An 18,938-nucleotide genomic window follows, 5' to 3' on the forward strand; every position below is an offset into this window, starting at 1 on the left:
GTAGCATTTCAGATGCTACTGTTTACAGCTTTGTTTCCTACTCTGAAGAAAGCTGACCCTCAAAGAATCAAGTTTATTATAGCAGTGATTCATCTAATAGCTTGCTGGAGTTGCTACAGTTTATTTTTCTGAGTCTCAGGTGCTTGCACATGGTGACGCAATCTTGGCTAGAGATTAGGGTTTAATATTGCCTTCAGGAGATTACTTATTTGCAGCAGTTTTCTTATGAAGTTCTCAGCCTCCAGTCATTGAGGAGTGTTCTGTTAGTATGACTTTTAACCCTTTTCCACATCCAGCTAAAGTTTCACTTCAGCTGAAATCCTTAAAGTATTTTATTTGGAATCTAGTTTCTGTGTGTATGTATAAATATAATGACTTTACAAAGCCACCTAACTCTAAATAATTAATTGTGTTTGTTTGCTGCATGAGATTCTCATAGTTTAACAATTGAAACCTCATAAAATCATTATTGAATTTTTTTTTTTTTTTTTGCCAAGTGAAACTGATTTTGCCTTACAGTTGTCTGGGATACTAAGAAATGCAGTGTTTGATATATTGTGTTAATAATGTTTTTGGGAACGTAGGGCATTTTATTCAGATTGGAATTAGAACATGCTGAATACAAAAGTGCATTGTGAAGAAAAGATTTTCACCTGTATAGCTATTATTATCTTTAAACAAGGGTAGCAATTTGTGTGCTACAGTTCCATGTTAAAGGAGAGCTCCACTAGCAGGTCTGAGAATCTGCTTGTGTATAAGACTCAGTTGTAATCCTGATTTGGATCAGAGGTGAAAGTAGTCAGTCACAGGTATTTGTAAATAATTCAAGTAAAAGAGCACAAATGCTTCCTCACACTTTTATTTTCTCAAGTAATTTACTTCATACTGGATTATTCAAGCTTGTTACTGCATGGATCAAAATTATCTTTTATGGTAAAGGTAGTTTAGTTTTAAAGTGAAACACAAAGGATTTTTCACAGTGGGTTTTGGGGTTTCTTTTCTTTTCCATTTATGAGAGTAATTTGAATTCACCACAGGATTGGCTTCCAGATTTTCCAGCATCTGGTAATAAATGGAAAACCTGAAATAGATGTTGTGAAAGAAATCTGAAGTGAACTTTGATCATTTTCCGTTGTCTTTTTTAAAAATCACAGATAATTCGTATCATTTTAGCATTGACTGGTTTATTATATTAATTAGCTTGTTTTTCATTAGACAATATGCAATTTAAGCCAAATGGAAAGATCTGAGAGTTTCTAAAATGTCTATAGAATGCAATGCCTAAATTTTTAAAGTTTCAGTTCTGCTCTATCCTAAATTTTGGGTATTATGAATTTTCTTTTCTTGCTTATTTCAGGCTGGTTTGTTCATTGATAAGGGTGTTAAAACAACTAATGCTAGTGCTGATGATCCCAGGGAATATCTCTCTTTGGACAACAATGCAAGGTAAAGGATATTTTCTTTCAAGTGAGTGAAAAATGGCAAAGTTTTGAGACTGCTCTTATATCCAATGGGGAAAAATTCTTTTAAAACAATAAAATAATTTATAAATTATAACCAGGCAGTAAGTTCATATGTATTCTTTTCCTTCATTTATTAATCTGTTTTGGGAACAACAGAGATGGTATCTCTTAAAGGATTTGGGTTTCTTCTGAGCTTTTGCTCAGGATAGTTTCTGTCCTCTTAGAGGACATCATTTTAAACATGCTCTACTGCCGTGCTTAAAATGTTTTCTGGCATTGCTGCTGATAGGAAAATATTCCTTTAAAATCTAATCTTCTGAATTATAACTGAGTTTTAACTAATTGTTAGAAAAAGGACTCAGTAGTGCACTTTTCCTACTGTTGAATTTTCTGCTGTTCCTTCTAGACTTGGAAGTCATAGCTCGGTAGTACAGTTCTACTAAAGGCTCTTTGCAGAGGTGGTACAATCAACCACATTTTCTTCAGATTACAAAGTGAGAGAAGGTAATGGAGAGTCTAGGAAAGTTCCAGGTTATACTGTACCTGCTTAGTCTTGTCCTAGACTTCAAATAAAATAGCCTGGGATACTGGTTATATGAATATTGAATAGCTGTATCTGTCAACATTTTATTGTGTTAACTGAGTATTAGCATGGAAAATATGGTTCATAGAGTCTTTATTGTCAATTGACCTGTGTTTAAGACAAAGACAGTTAAATGACTGCTACAAATGCAAAGAGGAAAGTTCCAAATTTTGATGATACTTCAAAATTTGGAAATGAACCTGCTAGTTCCCCGTTTTGGCAGAAAATCCATATAGCCCTTGCGGTTTACCTCAGTCGTAACAGATAATTGAGAGGAACTTGAGAGGGGCAAGATGCCCTCTGAGAGCCTGTAGTGCGTTGAGGATGCAAGAAACTCAGTGCATGAAATGGGGTTGTGTTTCACAGCAGAAAGAAAAGGAATGAGACACTGCATAACTACGTGAGGTCCCTAATCATTGTACATGGAACCAGACTGGAGAGATTTAAATGTTATTTGAGAAGACTGAGTCTATGAATACCTAGCATTTACTTATCTTCTCATTTCTCCCTTGGATGGGGAAGGGGCAGATCCAAATCTCAACAAAAGAGTATCAGGTGTTTGGGATAGCAGACATAGGTATCTTTACCTACTCAAAATGCCTGTTTGCAGTTTTTTAAAATATATTACTTTTTGTCTGGGGTCCTGGGGGTAATCAAGTGAAAATACCACCAGTTCTTAATCAGACTGTTTCTTCCTACTACTTAAACTAGATTCCAGTCATAATTTACTGTACAAGACCATCTTGGTAGCAACACAATGAAAAAAAAAACTCAGGCATGCCCTAAGAAGCAGCACTGCTGTATGTCAGAAAAACTTGAAATATTTGAAGGATCAGTTGGACAAATGTCCAGACTGTTTTTGCATAACCAATGTCAGCCCTGTGTGTCCTTCCAAGGAGTTTATTATTCCCTTCATCAAACTTTCACATTAATGCTTCACTACAAGTAGGGAGGGCAGAAAGAAAAGGGGGATAAAGGAAGGCTAAAGACAGCTAAAGAAACTTAGAGAGACTAAGCCTGTTAGAATTACTGGAAAAGAGATGTTTCACTTTCCTGCTTCGTGGTACCCCAGATGCTTTTCTAGTACTAGTGAAGACCAGAGATGTACCTGCTTTTAGCTTCTTTCATTCCAAACATTAAGCAGAGTGAAATTTGTCCATCAGATGATTGTTTGTCTTCCAGGTTCACTCAGCACAGCATATATGGCACATGTAAAATAAAAAGTTTTCTTGTTCTAAGTGTTTATCTCTTCCAGGTTCCGACCTCATCAAGACGCAGACCCTGAAAAGCCCCGAGTTGCTGCCCTGATTGACAGATTAATCTCTTTCAAAAACAATGATCATGGAGCCTGGGTCAGGGGAGGGGATATCCTCATTCAGAACTCTGGGTAGGTATTTGGAAGCAAATAGCTGCATGCTGTTTTCTCTGAGGCTTTGTCTATGAAAGTGCATTACAACAAGGTTATAGGAGAGGATTGACGGTTAACTTAAGGTACTTCTCAGTATGACCAGCTCTCATACCATAGCACTACTTCAAATATGCAAGTTTATATGTGATTAGATGAGAACCTGCCTTAAACAGCATAAAAAACAGCTGTAGTGAAAAGAAGCCTGATAGTGGTAGAGACAGAAAATTCAGACTGGGATTTCTGTTGTCTTCCTGAAGCTCTCAAATCCGGTTTAAAATGTGTAGAAAATTATTTTACTACTTTTTAACAAGAATGCTTTTAGAAAAGTTAACTGTGCGGTGGTTATATGTTTCATTAATAGAAAAATTCAAGCTTTTTTCAATGCATAGCAGGATGTGCTCTTATATTAACCAATTGTAGGATAATTCAGAAAAAACAACTGATGTTTTGGACTTTCTTGTAGGTTTGCAGACAATGGAATAGGTTTGACATTTGCGAGGTGAGTACTTTTTTAATAATTTCTGTGTTTACTTGCATAGAAGCTTAGAAAAGCTACATGTATGTATTAAGATTAATAGGTATGCTTTCATAAGGCTGCAGTTTTTGTCTGGGGCCTGGTTATATTTCCAGTCATGCAGATGATGTTATAGAGGCTGTAAACTGGCACAGCTGCCAAAGTTTCTGCTTTAGTTCAGCCTGTGCTTGGTTTACACCACAGCTTGTTGCCCCTTTACCAGAAAGCTATATTTATCAAGATATTCTTGGTAGTATATGATTCCTTAGGTGGTATTTTTTTCCTCCTGAACAGCTGAAAGTGTGTAATGGAAAAGAAAGGGGAGTGAGCATTTACAGGGGTCGAGTATCTTTCTAATGATGAAAATCAAGAAACTTAGGTAGTGAACTGAAATTACTGCTGTTGATATTATGAAAAACTAGTTCTAGGACTGGAAAAGTGAGCTGTAAATAAAAAGATGCTCCACTACAAAGGGAGTTAGAAATTTTAATGTTTGGATCTGCTGAACATTTCAGTGAGTTAGCCTCTATTAATGTTAATGATTAAATCTATTGTTTTGTGTATTGTCCATGAAGTCTATACTGCTTTGCTTGAGGAGGGCTGTTACAGAAGTAAACAGTGGTGTTATGGCTTGGTATATATTATACCAAGCTGGAGAGTCTTGGCTAAAAATTTGTTTTTGATGTGCTTTGATAGTGATGGGAGCTTCCCAAATGATGAAGGTGCCAGCCAGGAGGTATCAGAGTCGCTGTTCATAGGTGAGAGCAAGAATTATGGGTTTCAAGGTGGACAAAATAAATATGTGGGAACTGGAGGAATAGACAACAAGACACGGACGCTGCCTAGAAATCGGTAAGTATGTCAAGAATGAAGGAAGTAGAAATACAAGAAAAATTTGCTGTATCAGGTGTAAAGACCCTTCTTGGTTGAGCTGTCAGAGATTAAGACTCCATTGAAAGTGATGCTCTCTTTTTCTTTTTAATGCTATGTATGCAGCACAGTCACTTTCACCCTTTTACTGAAGCAGATTCATCTGATCTTTCCACAGGTTACTATTCTGTAGAAATTTAAGTTATCCTACTCAAATTGAACCTTAGACTTAAATAGTATTTGAGTCTAGAAGAGAGCTTTCAGATAAGAGAATTTTAAAGGTCAGCTTGGGACTAGAGACTGCAGTTTGTCTGTGACAAATCACTGTTTGTGACCATGATCCTTCTCTTTTCTCTTTGACTTGCACTGGTGCTTGCTTAACATAATACCAAGTCCTACCCTTGCCACAGAATTAGAAAGAAGATTGTTTTGGTTTTAGCCCAGCTGGAAATTGAGCCCCATGTAGCCACTCCCTTTGCCCAGCTCCTCAGGTGAGAAAGACAAAAGACAGAGATCTCAAGCTGATGCAAGAACAGTGTACTGGAAACAATGAGATTAATTAATTAATTAATATTAACAGTAATAGCAACAATATTAATAACAAAAGTATACAAAACAAAGGTGATTTATGTGAAAAAAAAGCAAAAATGCTCACCACTCAACCTGGCACTGGGTAGCCCTCAAGATGAAGAACAAGATGGCCAAGAGACCATCAGCACCCCAAATGTTCTCCTGGTGGACAAATCCTCTGGCCAGGACTGGTGTTACCCCACTTCTTCCCCAGAAAAAGGAATGCTCTCCCTTCAGAAAATGAGAGACAGTCCCTTTCCCCCACTTCACAGCTGTGATGTCAGATGGTATCAAGTAGCACAATGTATTGGCTGTGCCCACATGGCTCCAGGTTCTGTCCCCACATATCCTTGGCCAAGTAGGACAAAGGGTGACATGGCCCTCAGCCACCCTAGTTTTTTTGCTGTTCAGCCATTTAAAGAGGGGAAGTTAATGTGGTGGTGATATGAGGTATTCAGTCTTGTTCAGTGGAATCACCTAACAATTGAGGCTGGATGGGGCCTCTGGAGGTCATCTTGTCCAACTCCCCTGCTCAAGAACTGTCACCTAGGGCTCAGGTTCCAGGACAACGTTCAGGTGTCTTTACTATATTTCCAAGGGTGGATTCTTCATAAATTTCTTGGGCAACCTGTGCCAGTGATCAGTCACTCAGTGAAAGGTTTCTCCTGTTGTTTAGTAGGGACATCTTATTTTTCATCTTGTGCACATTGCTTCTGGTCTTGTCGCTGGGAATACCCTGACTCCATCTTCTTTGCACCCTCCCTTCAGAAGATTGAGATTACTACCTGAGGCTTTTCTGCTCCAGGCTGAGCATGTCTCCTAGTGTTTCTTCCCATGAGAGATGCTCCAGGGACTTAATCATCTTTGTGCCCTTTGCTGCACTTTTCAGTATCTCCCTTATACTGGGGACAAGCACTCTACATTGTTGTTTTACCAGTCCTGAAAAAATGGGAAGCATCACTTCCCTCAGTGTGCTGATAACACTTCTCACGGTGCAGCCCTGGATACTTTTTGCCTCTTGGTGGCAAGGGCATATTGTTTGGCTTATGGTTAGTTTTGCTTCCTCTAGGACCCATAGGTCCTTTTCACTGGCACAAGGAGTTGTTGCTCTCAATGTGCAAGACCTTGCATTTTCCCATGTTAAACTTCATGAGGTTCCCATCCGCCCATTTGTCCAGCCTGTCAGGGTCTGTCTGGGTGGTAGCACAACGCTCTGCTGCATCAGCTGCTTCCCTCTGTGTTGTGCCCTCTGCAAGCTTGGCCCATAGATTGTACTTGGCCTAATCATCCAGATGACTAATGAAAATAATGAGCAAGGCTGGACTCAATATTGACCCCTGGGGTACATCACCCATTATTGGTCACCAAGCAGACTTTATGCCATCACTTTCTGGGCCCAGCCATTTGTCCTCTCATCCTGCCCATACTCATGAGGATCGTATGGGACACAGTGTCAAAAGTATTACTGCAGTTTTGGTAGACCCTCTCCTCTGCTCTCCCACTGCTCTACCAGGCCAGTCATTTCATCACAAAAGTTTATCAGCTTCTCCTTGGTGAATTCGTGCTGATTATTCCTGACGACTTTCCAGTCCTCCAGGCATGTGGAAGTGGTTTCTAGGATTAGCTGCTCCACCATCTTCCTGGGGGTCAAGTTAAGCCTTACCAGCCTACCATTCTCTGTGTGCTCCTTTCTCAAGTTAGAAATGACATTTGCTTTCTTCCAGTCTGCAGTCACTTCCAGTTATCATGATCAATCAAAGAGCAGGAGGTATTATTTTTCTACTGTATTTCTCATGTTGAAAAAGGGGTACATTTGCACATGGAGCGTGATAGCTCCGCTAACGGGAAAATTTAGGAGTAGGGGATTTTTTGACTCATTAGAAAAGTGCAGAAACCATATTCCTTTGCTAAATTCTATCTTGCGAGTTGTTCTGTAATTGTTACTTTATTGATTTCTGAGAAGAGATGTATTTGACACAGATTCAAGCGTACCATGAATTTTGTTACAGGATGGTATAAATATTTGCTTGCATCAACAGGACATTTCCAATCAGAGGCTTTCAAATTTATGATGGACCTATTCACCTTACTAAGTGCACATTTAAAAACTTCGTGCCAACTCCAGACAGATTTACCAGTGCAGTTGGATTCCTGATGAAAAATCCATGGCAGATGACTCCAAAAAATAACATTTCTCTTGTGAAGTTTGGTCCAAATGTAAGTTTACTACAAGTTTTCCTGAAGTCTTGCAAATGGTTTTCTTTTCTTGTACTTAACATACGCAAACAAGAGTTGTATGTCATCCTTTCTACGCATTACCTACTTCAGAGTTTATCTCCTGGCTGGAGGTCACACCTCCTTTGTCTCCTGACCAAAAAATCCAATACCAACAGAGATGTAGGATACCTTGCACTAAATGATTCATGGCTTGTGGTAAAGTTGAAAAGAAATTTTTATAAGATTTTTAAGGTTTGGTATATATCCTTAGTAGTTTATTTTCTGCAGCAAATATTAACACTGTTCAGAAGCAAGAGCTGGCTTGAGCCCATTAGTAAAACCAAGCACGTCTGCTTTGCAAGATTCTGCTATCCTTGCTGTAAAGTTTTTAATCAGCTTTGTCAAATTCCCATGTGCAAATGTAAGTCTGTGTTTCAGCCTCTGGAAAAACAAAAACTTCTGGTTGTTGTCAGGTTTCTTTGAAAGCCTTCTTTGGGAAGCCTGGTCCCTGGTTTGAAGAAGGAGATCTGGATGGTGACAAGAACTCAATATTTCATGATCTAGATGGCTCAGTGACTGACTACAGGGATACCTATGTGGGCCGAATGGATAATTACTTGATTCAACACCCCAAATGCGTTAACATGACAGAATGGAGTGGAGTGGTTTGCAGTGGGAACTATGCACAGGCTAGTACTTTTGGCTTTCTGTTTGGGGCAAATGTATAGTATTAACTACTTGTGGAGTCAGGTAGTGTAACAAATAAAAAAATTACCTGTCTTTGCATTTCAAAATTTTTTGACTTTTAAAGATACTTCTATACATATCACTTTTTTGAGCCAGTTGTGTATACATCATGCTTCCTCTCAGCAGACTGAGGGTACAGTATCAGAAGCTGCAAGATAAAACTAAATGAGTTTGCCAAGAATTCTGTGTTGCAGCTGTATCTGCTAAAACATCTTTGTTGAAGATGTCTTCTTCCACACAAGTGCTGTCTGCTTTTTTTCCCAGAGTAGATTTTAAGGGGTTGTTTTGTTGGTTTGTTTTCTAGAGATGTTAAATAACACCTTCTGAATATGAGTCTTACAGGTTCCCATTCTGGTTCCTGCTCTGTGTGGCCAGATGTTATAGCTGATTATTTTTTTCTCATTCATACCCTTTTTTGTCTGTAAGGTGGGAAAAATCTATGATAGTTTTTTAAATAAGACTTTTATTAAGGACGGATTTGTGCATTATATAAGTCAGAACATCAGATTGCAGCATTTTGGTTAATAATGTCCTGATTGTGCTTCACGATTTCGTTTCCTTTTGCAAAAGAGATCAAATATTCCTATTTTCACCCTCTTAAATATCATGTAGGTTTATGTCCAAACCTGGAATGGACAGAATCTATCCATGACTATTGTCCGAGATGAGTATCCAGCCAATCCCATGGTTCTTCGAGGTATTAATCAGAGAGCAGCTGCCTTTCAGCAGTACCAGCCAGTGGTGATGCTCCAAAAGGGCTATACAATACATTGGAATGGAAAAGCTCCAAATGTCACCTATCTGTATCTCATTAATTTCAACAAGTATGTTTATTTTCTTTTGTGGCTTTGATCCATAAGGCAATACTGAAGTGATGTCCTGCAAAATTATTTTGTATGAGTTTGCAATCATCTGGAAGACCAGAGCTTGGGTTTGGTTTCTTTTTTATTTTTTTTCATAGTTACAAATACAAAAGTATGGGATTAAACTACAGATCTGCATCTGAAGTTAAACACTTGTCCAGTACAGTGTCTTTAAGGAAAAGCCTTTGGAGAGGATGATGTACCAATAGTGAAGTCGAGCAGAATTGCACTTGAATAGCTTATCATACTTGATTTTGTTGGCAGATGAACTTATTAAATATCTCTGAAGTATATAATCAAATATATCCTGAGACAATCAGTTACTAAAATGTTTAATGAAAGGCTGTGCAAATTTGGTCATCTGGTTGAGGGTTTAAGAGCTTTTTCTGTTCCTGTTTCTTTTTTTTTTTTTGGAATGATCTCTTTGCTCTGTATTGACACCTAAACTGTTCCTGTGAGCACTCATACATTTTATATTGGTTTTAGGAACGACTGGATACGTGTTGGTCTTTGTTACCAACCAAAGACAGATTTTCTTATAGTGTTGGAAACCTTTCAAAGGCGATCATCTGCTCTGTCAAGCAAGGTGGAGCGCTACACGCCTGTATCTTCAATGATGGAGCTTGAAAAGAATCAATCAGACAAGAGGTTTTACTTTGACAACAGTACTGGGTAACTCTTGTCATTTGACTCTGCTAGAAGATGTTGTTTAACTTTGAAATGTCCAGTTTGAAAGTGTCAAAAGCAAGTGGTTGAGGCACCTGCCTAAGAGGAAAGCTGTTGAGGAGGACTCCAAAACTCTTTGGAAGAATGTTCATATGTCTTTAAATCTCCAAACCACCATGGTTGTCATTGAAATACTTTCCACGAGCACCACAGTGGCCAAAGATATTTCCTACTCCATGTCTGGGGAAAATATTACTATATTTTCAGTATTTCTGGTGTGCTGCGCAGCAGTGCCTTTTAGGATTTAATTTCTTAGTCTTCAGAGAAATTATCTGTTTTCTTGTTAAGCGGAAAATTCTATAAATTTCCAAGAAACTTTTTCTTCCAATATTTAAAAATTATATTTTTGAAAATCCTAATGTTTTCAGCTGTCTCAAAAGAACTTAAAAGTCATAGTCTCTCTTTCAAAAGTACTTCTCACAGATGCCACTATGATTGTTCTGAGACATTTTAGATATGATCAGCTTCCAGTAAATTAAGTCGTGTGTACATTAGTTGCGAGTTTTGCAAACATTGAGTCTGAATTTATAATTTGTTCTCTTATTTATTTTGTTCTGTTACCTGCTACTGTGCTTGTCTATAATAAATACACAAATGAATTGTGAAAATTCACAAATGAATTTTGAACAGACATTTTATGTTGCTTTGTGTAAGAGCTTTTCACCCTAAAATGTCTTTCCAGGCATTTGAAGTAGCACAACCATATTGTTCAGTGTTGATGGGTGAAACTGAATATTTCTGCTGCATATCTGCAAAGATCTATGAGGAAGGAAAAAACTCATGCTCTGCAATATGGTTTTTGTTTCCTGTAAGCCACTGATATGAGGAAGGATTGTTATTTCTTTGCAAAGCATCTACATTTATATTAATATCTCTTTTGTGGGGAATTTTAGATAAGTTGCTAGGTATTTCCTACACTATAGTGAACTGTAAGTACTTTCAAACCTTTGAATAGTGGTGCAGAAGTGAATACTGTAGTTCGTCTGCTTCTGAAAATCATGAAATATAGCTGCTAAGATTGAATATAAATACCTATATTTCATCAGTTAATTTAGATTATTTTTCCCCTTTTTGTATAGATTACTGTTTTTATTTCTTCAAGCCAAATATAATAGGGATGGTCACAGTTATTGCTCATCTCAGGGATGTGAAAGGATCAAGATTGTGACCAAAGATTCATCAAAAGGGATAAGTAATTGCATGGCAAAAGCTTACCCAAAGTACTACCAAGTACCAACCGTCATAAAGCAGATGCCAGAAAAAACTACTGTACCATGTTCAAAATGTGGCACAACTCAGGTAAAATAAAATAAGCTAAAACTTTCATGAACTGTAGGATTGGTGATGCTGTCTACTCAATTTAAGTTCAAATTTCAGTCTTTCAGCACAGAATACTGTACTTATCAAATTGCAGTGGTCAGCTTGTTAATCTTCTTGGACTCCTTGAAGGTTTGGAGTCCTTTCTGTAGCATGGTTTCAAGGTTTTTTTTTTCTTCTTTTGTGCAACTCTTGCTCCAAGTACTACAGAAAAGGGACATAGGTGGATTGATGTCTTGCACTGCAGTATTGTCTGTGATACATGGAGAGCTTTGCTGCAGAGATCCACATGGCAAACCTTCTCTCTGTTTGGATCTTTGCTAATTAACATGAACTTGAAATTGTCTCACCTATACAAGCTGAGTAAAATATTGAAATTAGAAGATAAAATAGGTTCCACTATGTATCATTATATTTATTAGTATTAGTAGTACCATAAATAATGCCATTGACAAATGGATATATTTGCTTTGGAGCATTGGCTGTCTGTTGTAAACTGGCATGAGAAAGTGCTGAAGAAACATTAATATGTGTACTTGACTGTTTTGTTTGATATCCAGATGGTGTTCACCACTGACCCTCACAGAAACTACCTCCTTGTGCAGATTAATTCATCTGATGAAAAAGAGTCAAGCAGAGGCCAGCAAGCATTTATATATGTAAGTATTCTTTACGGCTTTCTTCTTAAATATCACTATAGCAGTATGTATTGTAGCAGTGGTACAGCTCTTCATAATGCACATCTCAGTTTTCTTCACTTGAATGAAAAGATTGGTTTTTGTTTAAAAAGTAAAGTCAAAAAGCTTATGTTTAAACATTAGAAAGTGAGGCTTCAAAGCCCCATTTTATGTTTGAGTCCTATTTGCTGAAGAGAGAAATGTTCCCATTAGAGTTTAAAATGTTCAGTTTAGGTTTAAATCTGTGTGGGCATACATTTATGGCTGGTTTTGGAAATAAACAGAAGACATAAATTAAAATTTTGTTAGTTAAATCCATTTTGTTGAAATTGTCCTTGTGCGAGCAGATTAGTAAATTAGCGGGATGGGTCACATGAGCCCTTAAGCTTTGCTGAAGTCCTCTAAGTGGCAATTGCTAAAGAATCAGTAGATTTCTGTATTTGTTCTGGTGTGACCCAAATGAGCCCAGTGATGTGATACTGTATAACAAGTAGTTTAGTTTGACTTTTCCATTCAGATGCTGAAGTAGAGTTGCACGTGAAGGTGACGTACCACTTAATGGTACTTCCTTACGTTCTGCAGTGTCATTGTTGGCCTGGCTGAACTTTCAGTTATTCAGGTAGACAAATGGAACTTGAGCAGCTTAACCTTTGCAGCTGCAAACTTCTCCAGGAATGTGTGTGCCATATCCAAAGCAGCAGGAAGAAACTGGGCTGGAACTAACCTGCTGCAGGGATCAATTAACTGTATTACTGTAAAGAAGTCAAGGGGATTCAGTGTCTGAATTTTAGCTTCCCAAAGCTGGAGCAATGACTGAGGCAAGTACTATGTCACCTGGAATGTGCAATATTCCTTGCACATTCCTGTAGAAGCTACAGGCTTAAGACTCCCATGCAATTTCAGAAATCCCATTAAGCAGTGTCCTTTCAAAGGAAAAACTGAAGAGTTGCTAGGGAGAAGCAAGTATTTGTAAGGAAATTACTGTGTCTAAATTGGAGTAAGATTGATTACCACTGAGTGCAGTAGAATTGCTGTTTGATTCATATTAACTTCTTTTTCTCTCTTTTTCTTCCCTTTGAGGTCAATGACACCATGTTTTCCTTCAAGGGTAATGGAATACTTATTGTTGTAGTAGATGCCTGCACTGGCACAGTGTTGGGAAACAAATTATTTTCTGGAGTAGACATTAGGCATGTAGATGGATATTTAAAATCTGGAATTCCACAAAGGTATGTGCAATGACCAGCCATTTTGAGTATGTCCTGCAAGCTGTAGCTCTGTTCTCTGACAAGGATTTAAATAATGACAAATAGATAATGATACCTGAGTGCTGAAAGTGAACAAAACATATGTCTAAATTCAGGCAAAAGGAGAAACAGAGGAGCAATTTATTGGACAGTGTATCCTTATTTAAGAAAACTAAGCAGATTTTGAGCACTTAAAATTTTTCTGGTGTTGCTTTTTTCCTCAAAAATAATTTTCTTTAATAAAGCATCATGTAATAACACTGCTTTGCTTAAAACAAGAATAACTTGTTGTTTAATAAGGACAGTGGCAAGGACTATGTGAAAGATGTCATATTGTTTTCTCCCTGTAGGGAGAGAATTATTTATTACTAAATAAAGATAGTTAGTGTGTAACTAACAGTTATTATATACTAATAAACAGTATTTTAATTTTCTAAATTTGGATCAATATCCAAACTTGACTTTTTTGATACAAAATACTAAGCTGTATCTAAATAACACTTTCCAATGATTTTGAAGTTAAAGTCAGTTTAAAACCAAGAAATTCTAAGTACCACTTTCATAAAGGGCTGATTATTTCCATGTCATAAGCATCCATAAGGGATTGGACACTGAGGGCAGTTAGCTGGAAAGGTGTGTAGCCAGAATATGAAAAAAATGTGTTTATAATAGCTGCTGTGTCATGCTGTTCCTGTTGCAGGTCTATCATTCTGCTGAGCACAAGAGGTGATGTAGCAATTCCTAATAATTTAGGTGAAGCCTTAATGTCCCTGGGGACAGCGAAACCACCTTATCTACAGAGCAATGGTTGGTGGAAATGTTGCGCATTTCTTTGACACCACCTTGGTCTTTGTGTTCATGTTGGTGTGGTGGGTTTCTTATGGGGTGTGTGAGAAGGTGTGTGTGTGGCTACTGTGTGTCAGCTCTTGTTGAGCAGTCCTTTAGCAGATGGGGCAGAAAACCCCTTTATCCCATTGTGTGAAGCTTGTTGCAAACAGAGAAGTAACTAGCAGTTCTTTGTGCCTGTGGATCACACAAGAGTCCCAGGCTTTTTTCCTAAAGCCTGTATTTTGTGCCTCACCCAGCAATTGTATCTTTAAGCAATCTCCTGTGCCTGTCTAGCGTCCTGTTCTAAAATAACTTGAAGCTAGAAATGAGAAGCTATTGGTATTTTGAGGCATGATGAGTTTATAGGCCACATAGCAGTAGCTCTCATCTGTTCAGAGTGATGCCACAAGTTGTGGTTGAAAAAGCAGGTTTTATACCTGTCCAATTAGCTGTGTTTTCAAATTAAGATTTCAGGGTATTTAATACTAAATATTGAGACAGGAAAAGGCAAATCATTATTTCTTTGTAAGGTGCATGTAAAGCTGAGAGAGGATAAATGTCCTGAATAATGTGGGGAAAAGAATTTTGCCTTTGCCTACCTAACCAGTCCTGTATGATGCTGCAGTGAGCTTGGCTGGTTTGGTAATGCTTAGCTTTTTCTTTCACAGGAAGCTTGGCCTTTCTGGGCTTCAGAGGAAACATTAAGCCATCCTGGATTAAGCTGTTTACCAGTCCTGCTGGGCATGGGCTCGTTCAGATAGAAAAGTATATCCCTCTGCAACTGGAAGAGTATGGCTGTGCCAGAGCAACTAAAAGCCGTCAGAAAGACCTCGAGCTTCTGAAGAAGGCTGCACGATCTCATTAAAGACTAAGATGTACATAAAATCTGGGGGAAAAATGTGAACTAACTTATTTTTTAATTTATGGCATTTTAAACTATATTGTTATCCAAGTAAATCATGTTATTGTCTGAGAGATGTTTGCCAGCATTGACTGCTTGAATGCCAATCTGTGCACCTTCTAGTTGTACAAAATATTAAAGAATTTATTAGTATTTGTATAAACAGGTTTCAGAGATTTTTCAGATGTTTGTATTTACTGTAAACAAGTTCCTTCTGTTTAATATTCCTTTTGTATGTAAGAGGGTATTCATAAAAGCCTTAAGTTTTTAGTAACAGGTGTTGGAGTGCATTTTGGGTTACTTGAAAGATTAGCATCAATGCCTTCATAAACAGCTTGAATTGGTCATTATACCTTAAGCATTTTTCCCTCAGCTGTTTTGGTGTTTCCATGGGTGTTTTTCTGTCAGCTCAGTTACATTCTCAGTCTGCTTTCTAACGTCTTAAAGCCCAGTTTCCCCTGTGCATGAGGCTGACTCAAGGGATTTTTAACTGCAGTAAAAATTTTTGCTTTCCTGTGTGAAAGATAGAGGAAGGAATTCAAAGACCCAGCCTGGGGCTGGGTGAGGATTGTGTACTATTCAGCAGAGCTTTACAAGGCTTTGTGTACAAGTGTGGCACGCAGAGCAGGAAATTACTCCTGTTCTTTAGGATCACTGTTTATTCTCTCTAAATACACAGGTGTGTCTGTAAGAGCTACTTTGATAAACAGTCTAGAAGTTAAGGCTGCAGTCTTTAGTACAGCTTGACTTCAGCTTAGTCTTTTAAAGCTTTTAGCCAGAAGGGCAAAGCTAAGATACTGTTACTCTCAATTTGTTGGGAAAGGAGGCTTCTACTCTTGCAGTGGTGGGTTTTTTGTTTTGTTTTGATTTTTTAAATTTTTTTGTTGTTGTTTTGTTGGTTGTTTGGTTGATTGGTTTTTGGGTTGTTCTTTTTGTTTGTTTTTTAGTGTTGATTTTTCTTTAATTATTTTAAGGCTATCTCAGCTTTAACTTGTGAGTGAATGGAAAGTGCTTTCAGTTCATTAAATCATACCTTCTGCCTTAACTTTGATTCTCTTAGAATACTCATGTTGTTAATTCCTGTTGACTTTATATTAGGTCCATTGATTTAATCTGGTTTTGTTGCAATTAATTGCCTCTGCCAATAGTGTGAAAATCACTTAGAACAGCGGCACAGCTGCCCTTTTTCAGGATCTTTGTCTTTGAAATTAAATTTCAAGGACAGTAAAGATGCATTTCATAATAGGGAACAATAGGTGCCATAGGGCTAAAATGTAACCCTAGTTTTAATAAAACTGACATATTTCCTTCTTCTTGTATATGTTCTCATTCATTCGAGCTGGTATAATGTATTTACCATTCATAGATGCTTTGTGCTTTGAATTCAAAATAGAGTGGCTGTTGTAAATAAACTATATGCTTGTCTTCTCCAAAGATGTTGAAAAACTGTGGGGATGTTTTTTGTGCTTTAAAGGAGAGGAGGCACAATATCAAACATATTACTCTGTTCAATTAAAATATGCTACCTCAGTGCTACAATTAAACTGCCTGGTCTAAGTGAGAAAGGAGGGGGTAAGGAGTATGACACAAGAGTTGAAGTTAACAGATAGATGACCGATACTATTTTTATTGTAAAACCAAGCCAAATGGATGATTGTGTATTTTGCAGTTGTTTTGATGCACAGTTCTCTTGTTATGTTTAAAAGAAAAGTAATTTTGTTAGGGGAAGCTGTGATAAATCTTTATGACTAACTGTAATGTTTGGTGTTATTAATGCAGGGCAGTGATGTAAATGCTCTGAGTGCAGTAGTGATAGTGTTTGGGGATTAAAATGGCTTTAAGGCTTCCTCTATTCTCATGCTTGGCAGAGAAATAGTGATGAGGTGGTGATCCTCAGGCTTGTGAAGTTGGCCATTATTTATGATATTCTGCTGTTCTAAGCGTCTTGTAAAAGTTGTCCTTGGAAGCGTCAGGGGTATTCTGATGTAGGGCTTACTGATGAACAGTTGGACCTGAAGTTAAAGTGTTTGTCTTTTGTGTAAATTTAAACACTTGACAAATAGCATAAATAAATTTTTACGTCTGACAAGGCAATAAAATTATGGGTGTCTTCTGTTCTTGTATCAAGTAATTCTGTAGTGTGTGCTGTGTCAATAATACAAACTGTCTTATTTTAACACTGGTTTACTTGTGAAGTTTGTGGAGCATATCCTACTCTTCGTTCAGAAACAAGCTAGCAACACTGGAAAGGAGACACTAATGGTGACTGAAGTTATGGGTCTGTCTTGGAAGCCACATATCTCAAAGCTGTCCTCAGCTGCTGAGTCTACAATCATTTCAGCTCTGGGGAGCAAGGAGCAGCGGTGTTACTGACTCAGGGGCATCTTATCCGTATCTTTACCTCGTGGGGAGTGAAGAAGCTGAAAAAGGTGAGCACTGTTCTCAGTGGGGCCCAGTGGCAGAGAAAAAGAGTCTGTGGGGACACATTAAAATGCAGGCAGTTCCACAAAAACAGAAGGAATGTTTTTATTAAGTGGTCAGGCACTGGAATTGATTGGCAGTGCACCTTTGGAGTGTTTTTCTATGGAGGAGCAGCTTTAACTGACCCTGCTTTGGGACAGCAAGTGTCCTGGGCCCTCTCCAGTGGTGATTGCCAGCCAGGTGATGTTGTAATTGTGGGAAGTTAAGGCCACTGACGTACCTAAGCCTCTCTCTTCAAGTTCACCAGCTGTTGCAGCCTGCAAGGACTGAGCAAGACACTTCTCATGTCTGAAACATGGTGAGTCCCCAAACCCATTCCAAAAGGCATTGTAATTTCTTCTTCATGCTCAGGCTTTGTATACAAGTAGATGGATTTCCATTCCTGGCTCAAATTATGCAGTGAAGAGATTTAAAAAAAACCCAAGAACTAAGGAAGAAATTTCTTGGAGCCAGTAGCAGATTAAGTGTGCTATCAATAAGGCCCTGTCTCTGGCCAAAGGCACCACTGGAAATCCAGTGTATGAGGAACAAGAGACCCATCCTCAAAGAGCCAGGATGATGGCAAGGACATGCGTGGGAGAACAGAGACTTAATTTTGTGTATTGTGGGACAGCAGTGACAGCTGAGGCCCCAGATATCTTCTGACCCAGGCCATGAGTTTCCTGATCAGGGCAAATCACATGATTTCCTCTGCTTCCCCTCAATTCCTTTTCACCTTATGTAGGAAGGATGTAGAGCTAGGGATAGTCATCCAGCTCTGACTGAAAAGCTGTCAGCTGGGTTTGATGCTATCTGGATCTGTAGCTGCGCTGATCAGTGAAGGTCTGTGTTTGTCATGGTTGTATTTGTTTCATTCTGATGTCACCTTAGTGCCAGAATATCTGTGAAAAGCAGTAACCTTTCCTACTTCAAAATGTGAGCTTTAGCCAGTCATTATTTTTCTGTGTTCTGGTCATACTTGTTCTAGCACTTGTGGGAAGGTTTTGACCCTTCCTAGAGTTCACAAATACATTTTTCTTTCCTAGTGCCTGTTCTTTTTCCCTGTGTCTTTAGCTAGTTGAAGTTCTAAAATAGTAATCAGTATTGAAGTACAAAAGGCCACCTCTGGCTTGAGAAAATTTATGAGATTTTTAATTGTATGGCTGGGGACTACTGCAATTTTGCAGATTAAATTTGTACTACCAATTGTAACTTGCTAAATAAAAAAAAAGGCTTGTCTGGCCACTTACTTGCATGACAGGGAATGATGGGAGAAGCAAGTAATAGAGTTCCCCTTCTTTTTTTTTTTCCCATTATGGAATCCTGGTGTGGGGAGGGGGAAGTAGTTGTTGTATATAATAGAAACAATTTTAGACAGAGATGATACTACCACTACCGCCTAGTACCTGGAGGTACAGGATTGCTGGAGAGGGTCTTCTTATAAGGGCATATGGTGATAGAACAAGGAGGAGTGGCTTCAAACTGAGTGTGGCTTTAGGTCAGATAGGAGAAAGAAACTCTTTGCTGTGAAGATGGTGAGGCACAGG

General features: G+C 38.2%; 1 protein-coding gene across 1 annotated transcript in view; it reads left to right on the top strand.

Annotated features, from left to right (window-relative positions):
* CEMIP2 (cell migration inducing hyaluronidase 2) overlaps nt 1-17,030 on the top strand; it is a 50,581-nt gene extending 33,551 nt beyond the window's left edge. Inside the window, exons 12-24 of the mRNA XM_059492781.1 lie at nt 1,358-1,446; nt 3,302-3,433; nt 3,918-3,953; nt 4,665-4,820; nt 7,448-7,625; nt 8,099-8,314; nt 8,985-9,196; nt 9,722-9,907; nt 11,041-11,260; nt 11,839-11,937; nt 13,036-13,184; nt 13,903-14,009; nt 14,699-17,030. Of these exons, the coding sequence (XP_059348764.1) occupies nt 1,358-1,446; nt 3,302-3,433; nt 3,918-3,953; nt 4,665-4,820; nt 7,448-7,625; nt 8,099-8,314; nt 8,985-9,196; nt 9,722-9,907; nt 11,041-11,260; nt 11,839-11,937; nt 13,036-13,184; nt 13,903-14,009; nt 14,699-14,895 (1,977 nt within the window). The 3' untranslated portion in view covers nt 14,896-17,030. The remainder of the gene's footprint in view (nt 1-1,357; nt 1,447-3,301; nt 3,434-3,917; nt 3,954-4,664; nt 4,821-7,447; nt 7,626-8,098; nt 8,315-8,984; nt 9,197-9,721; nt 9,908-11,040; nt 11,261-11,838; nt 11,938-13,035; nt 13,185-13,902; nt 14,010-14,698) is intronic.
* The last annotated feature ends 1,908 nt before the right edge of the window (nt 17,031-18,938 follow it).

The sequence above is a fragment of the Ammospiza nelsoni genome, chromosome Z (assembly GCF_027579445.1).
Source record: "Ammospiza nelsoni isolate bAmmNel1 chromosome Z, bAmmNel1.pri, whole genome shotgun sequence".
Taxonomy (NCBI): domain Eukaryota; kingdom Metazoa; phylum Chordata; class Aves; order Passeriformes; family Passerellidae; genus Ammospiza; species Ammospiza nelsoni.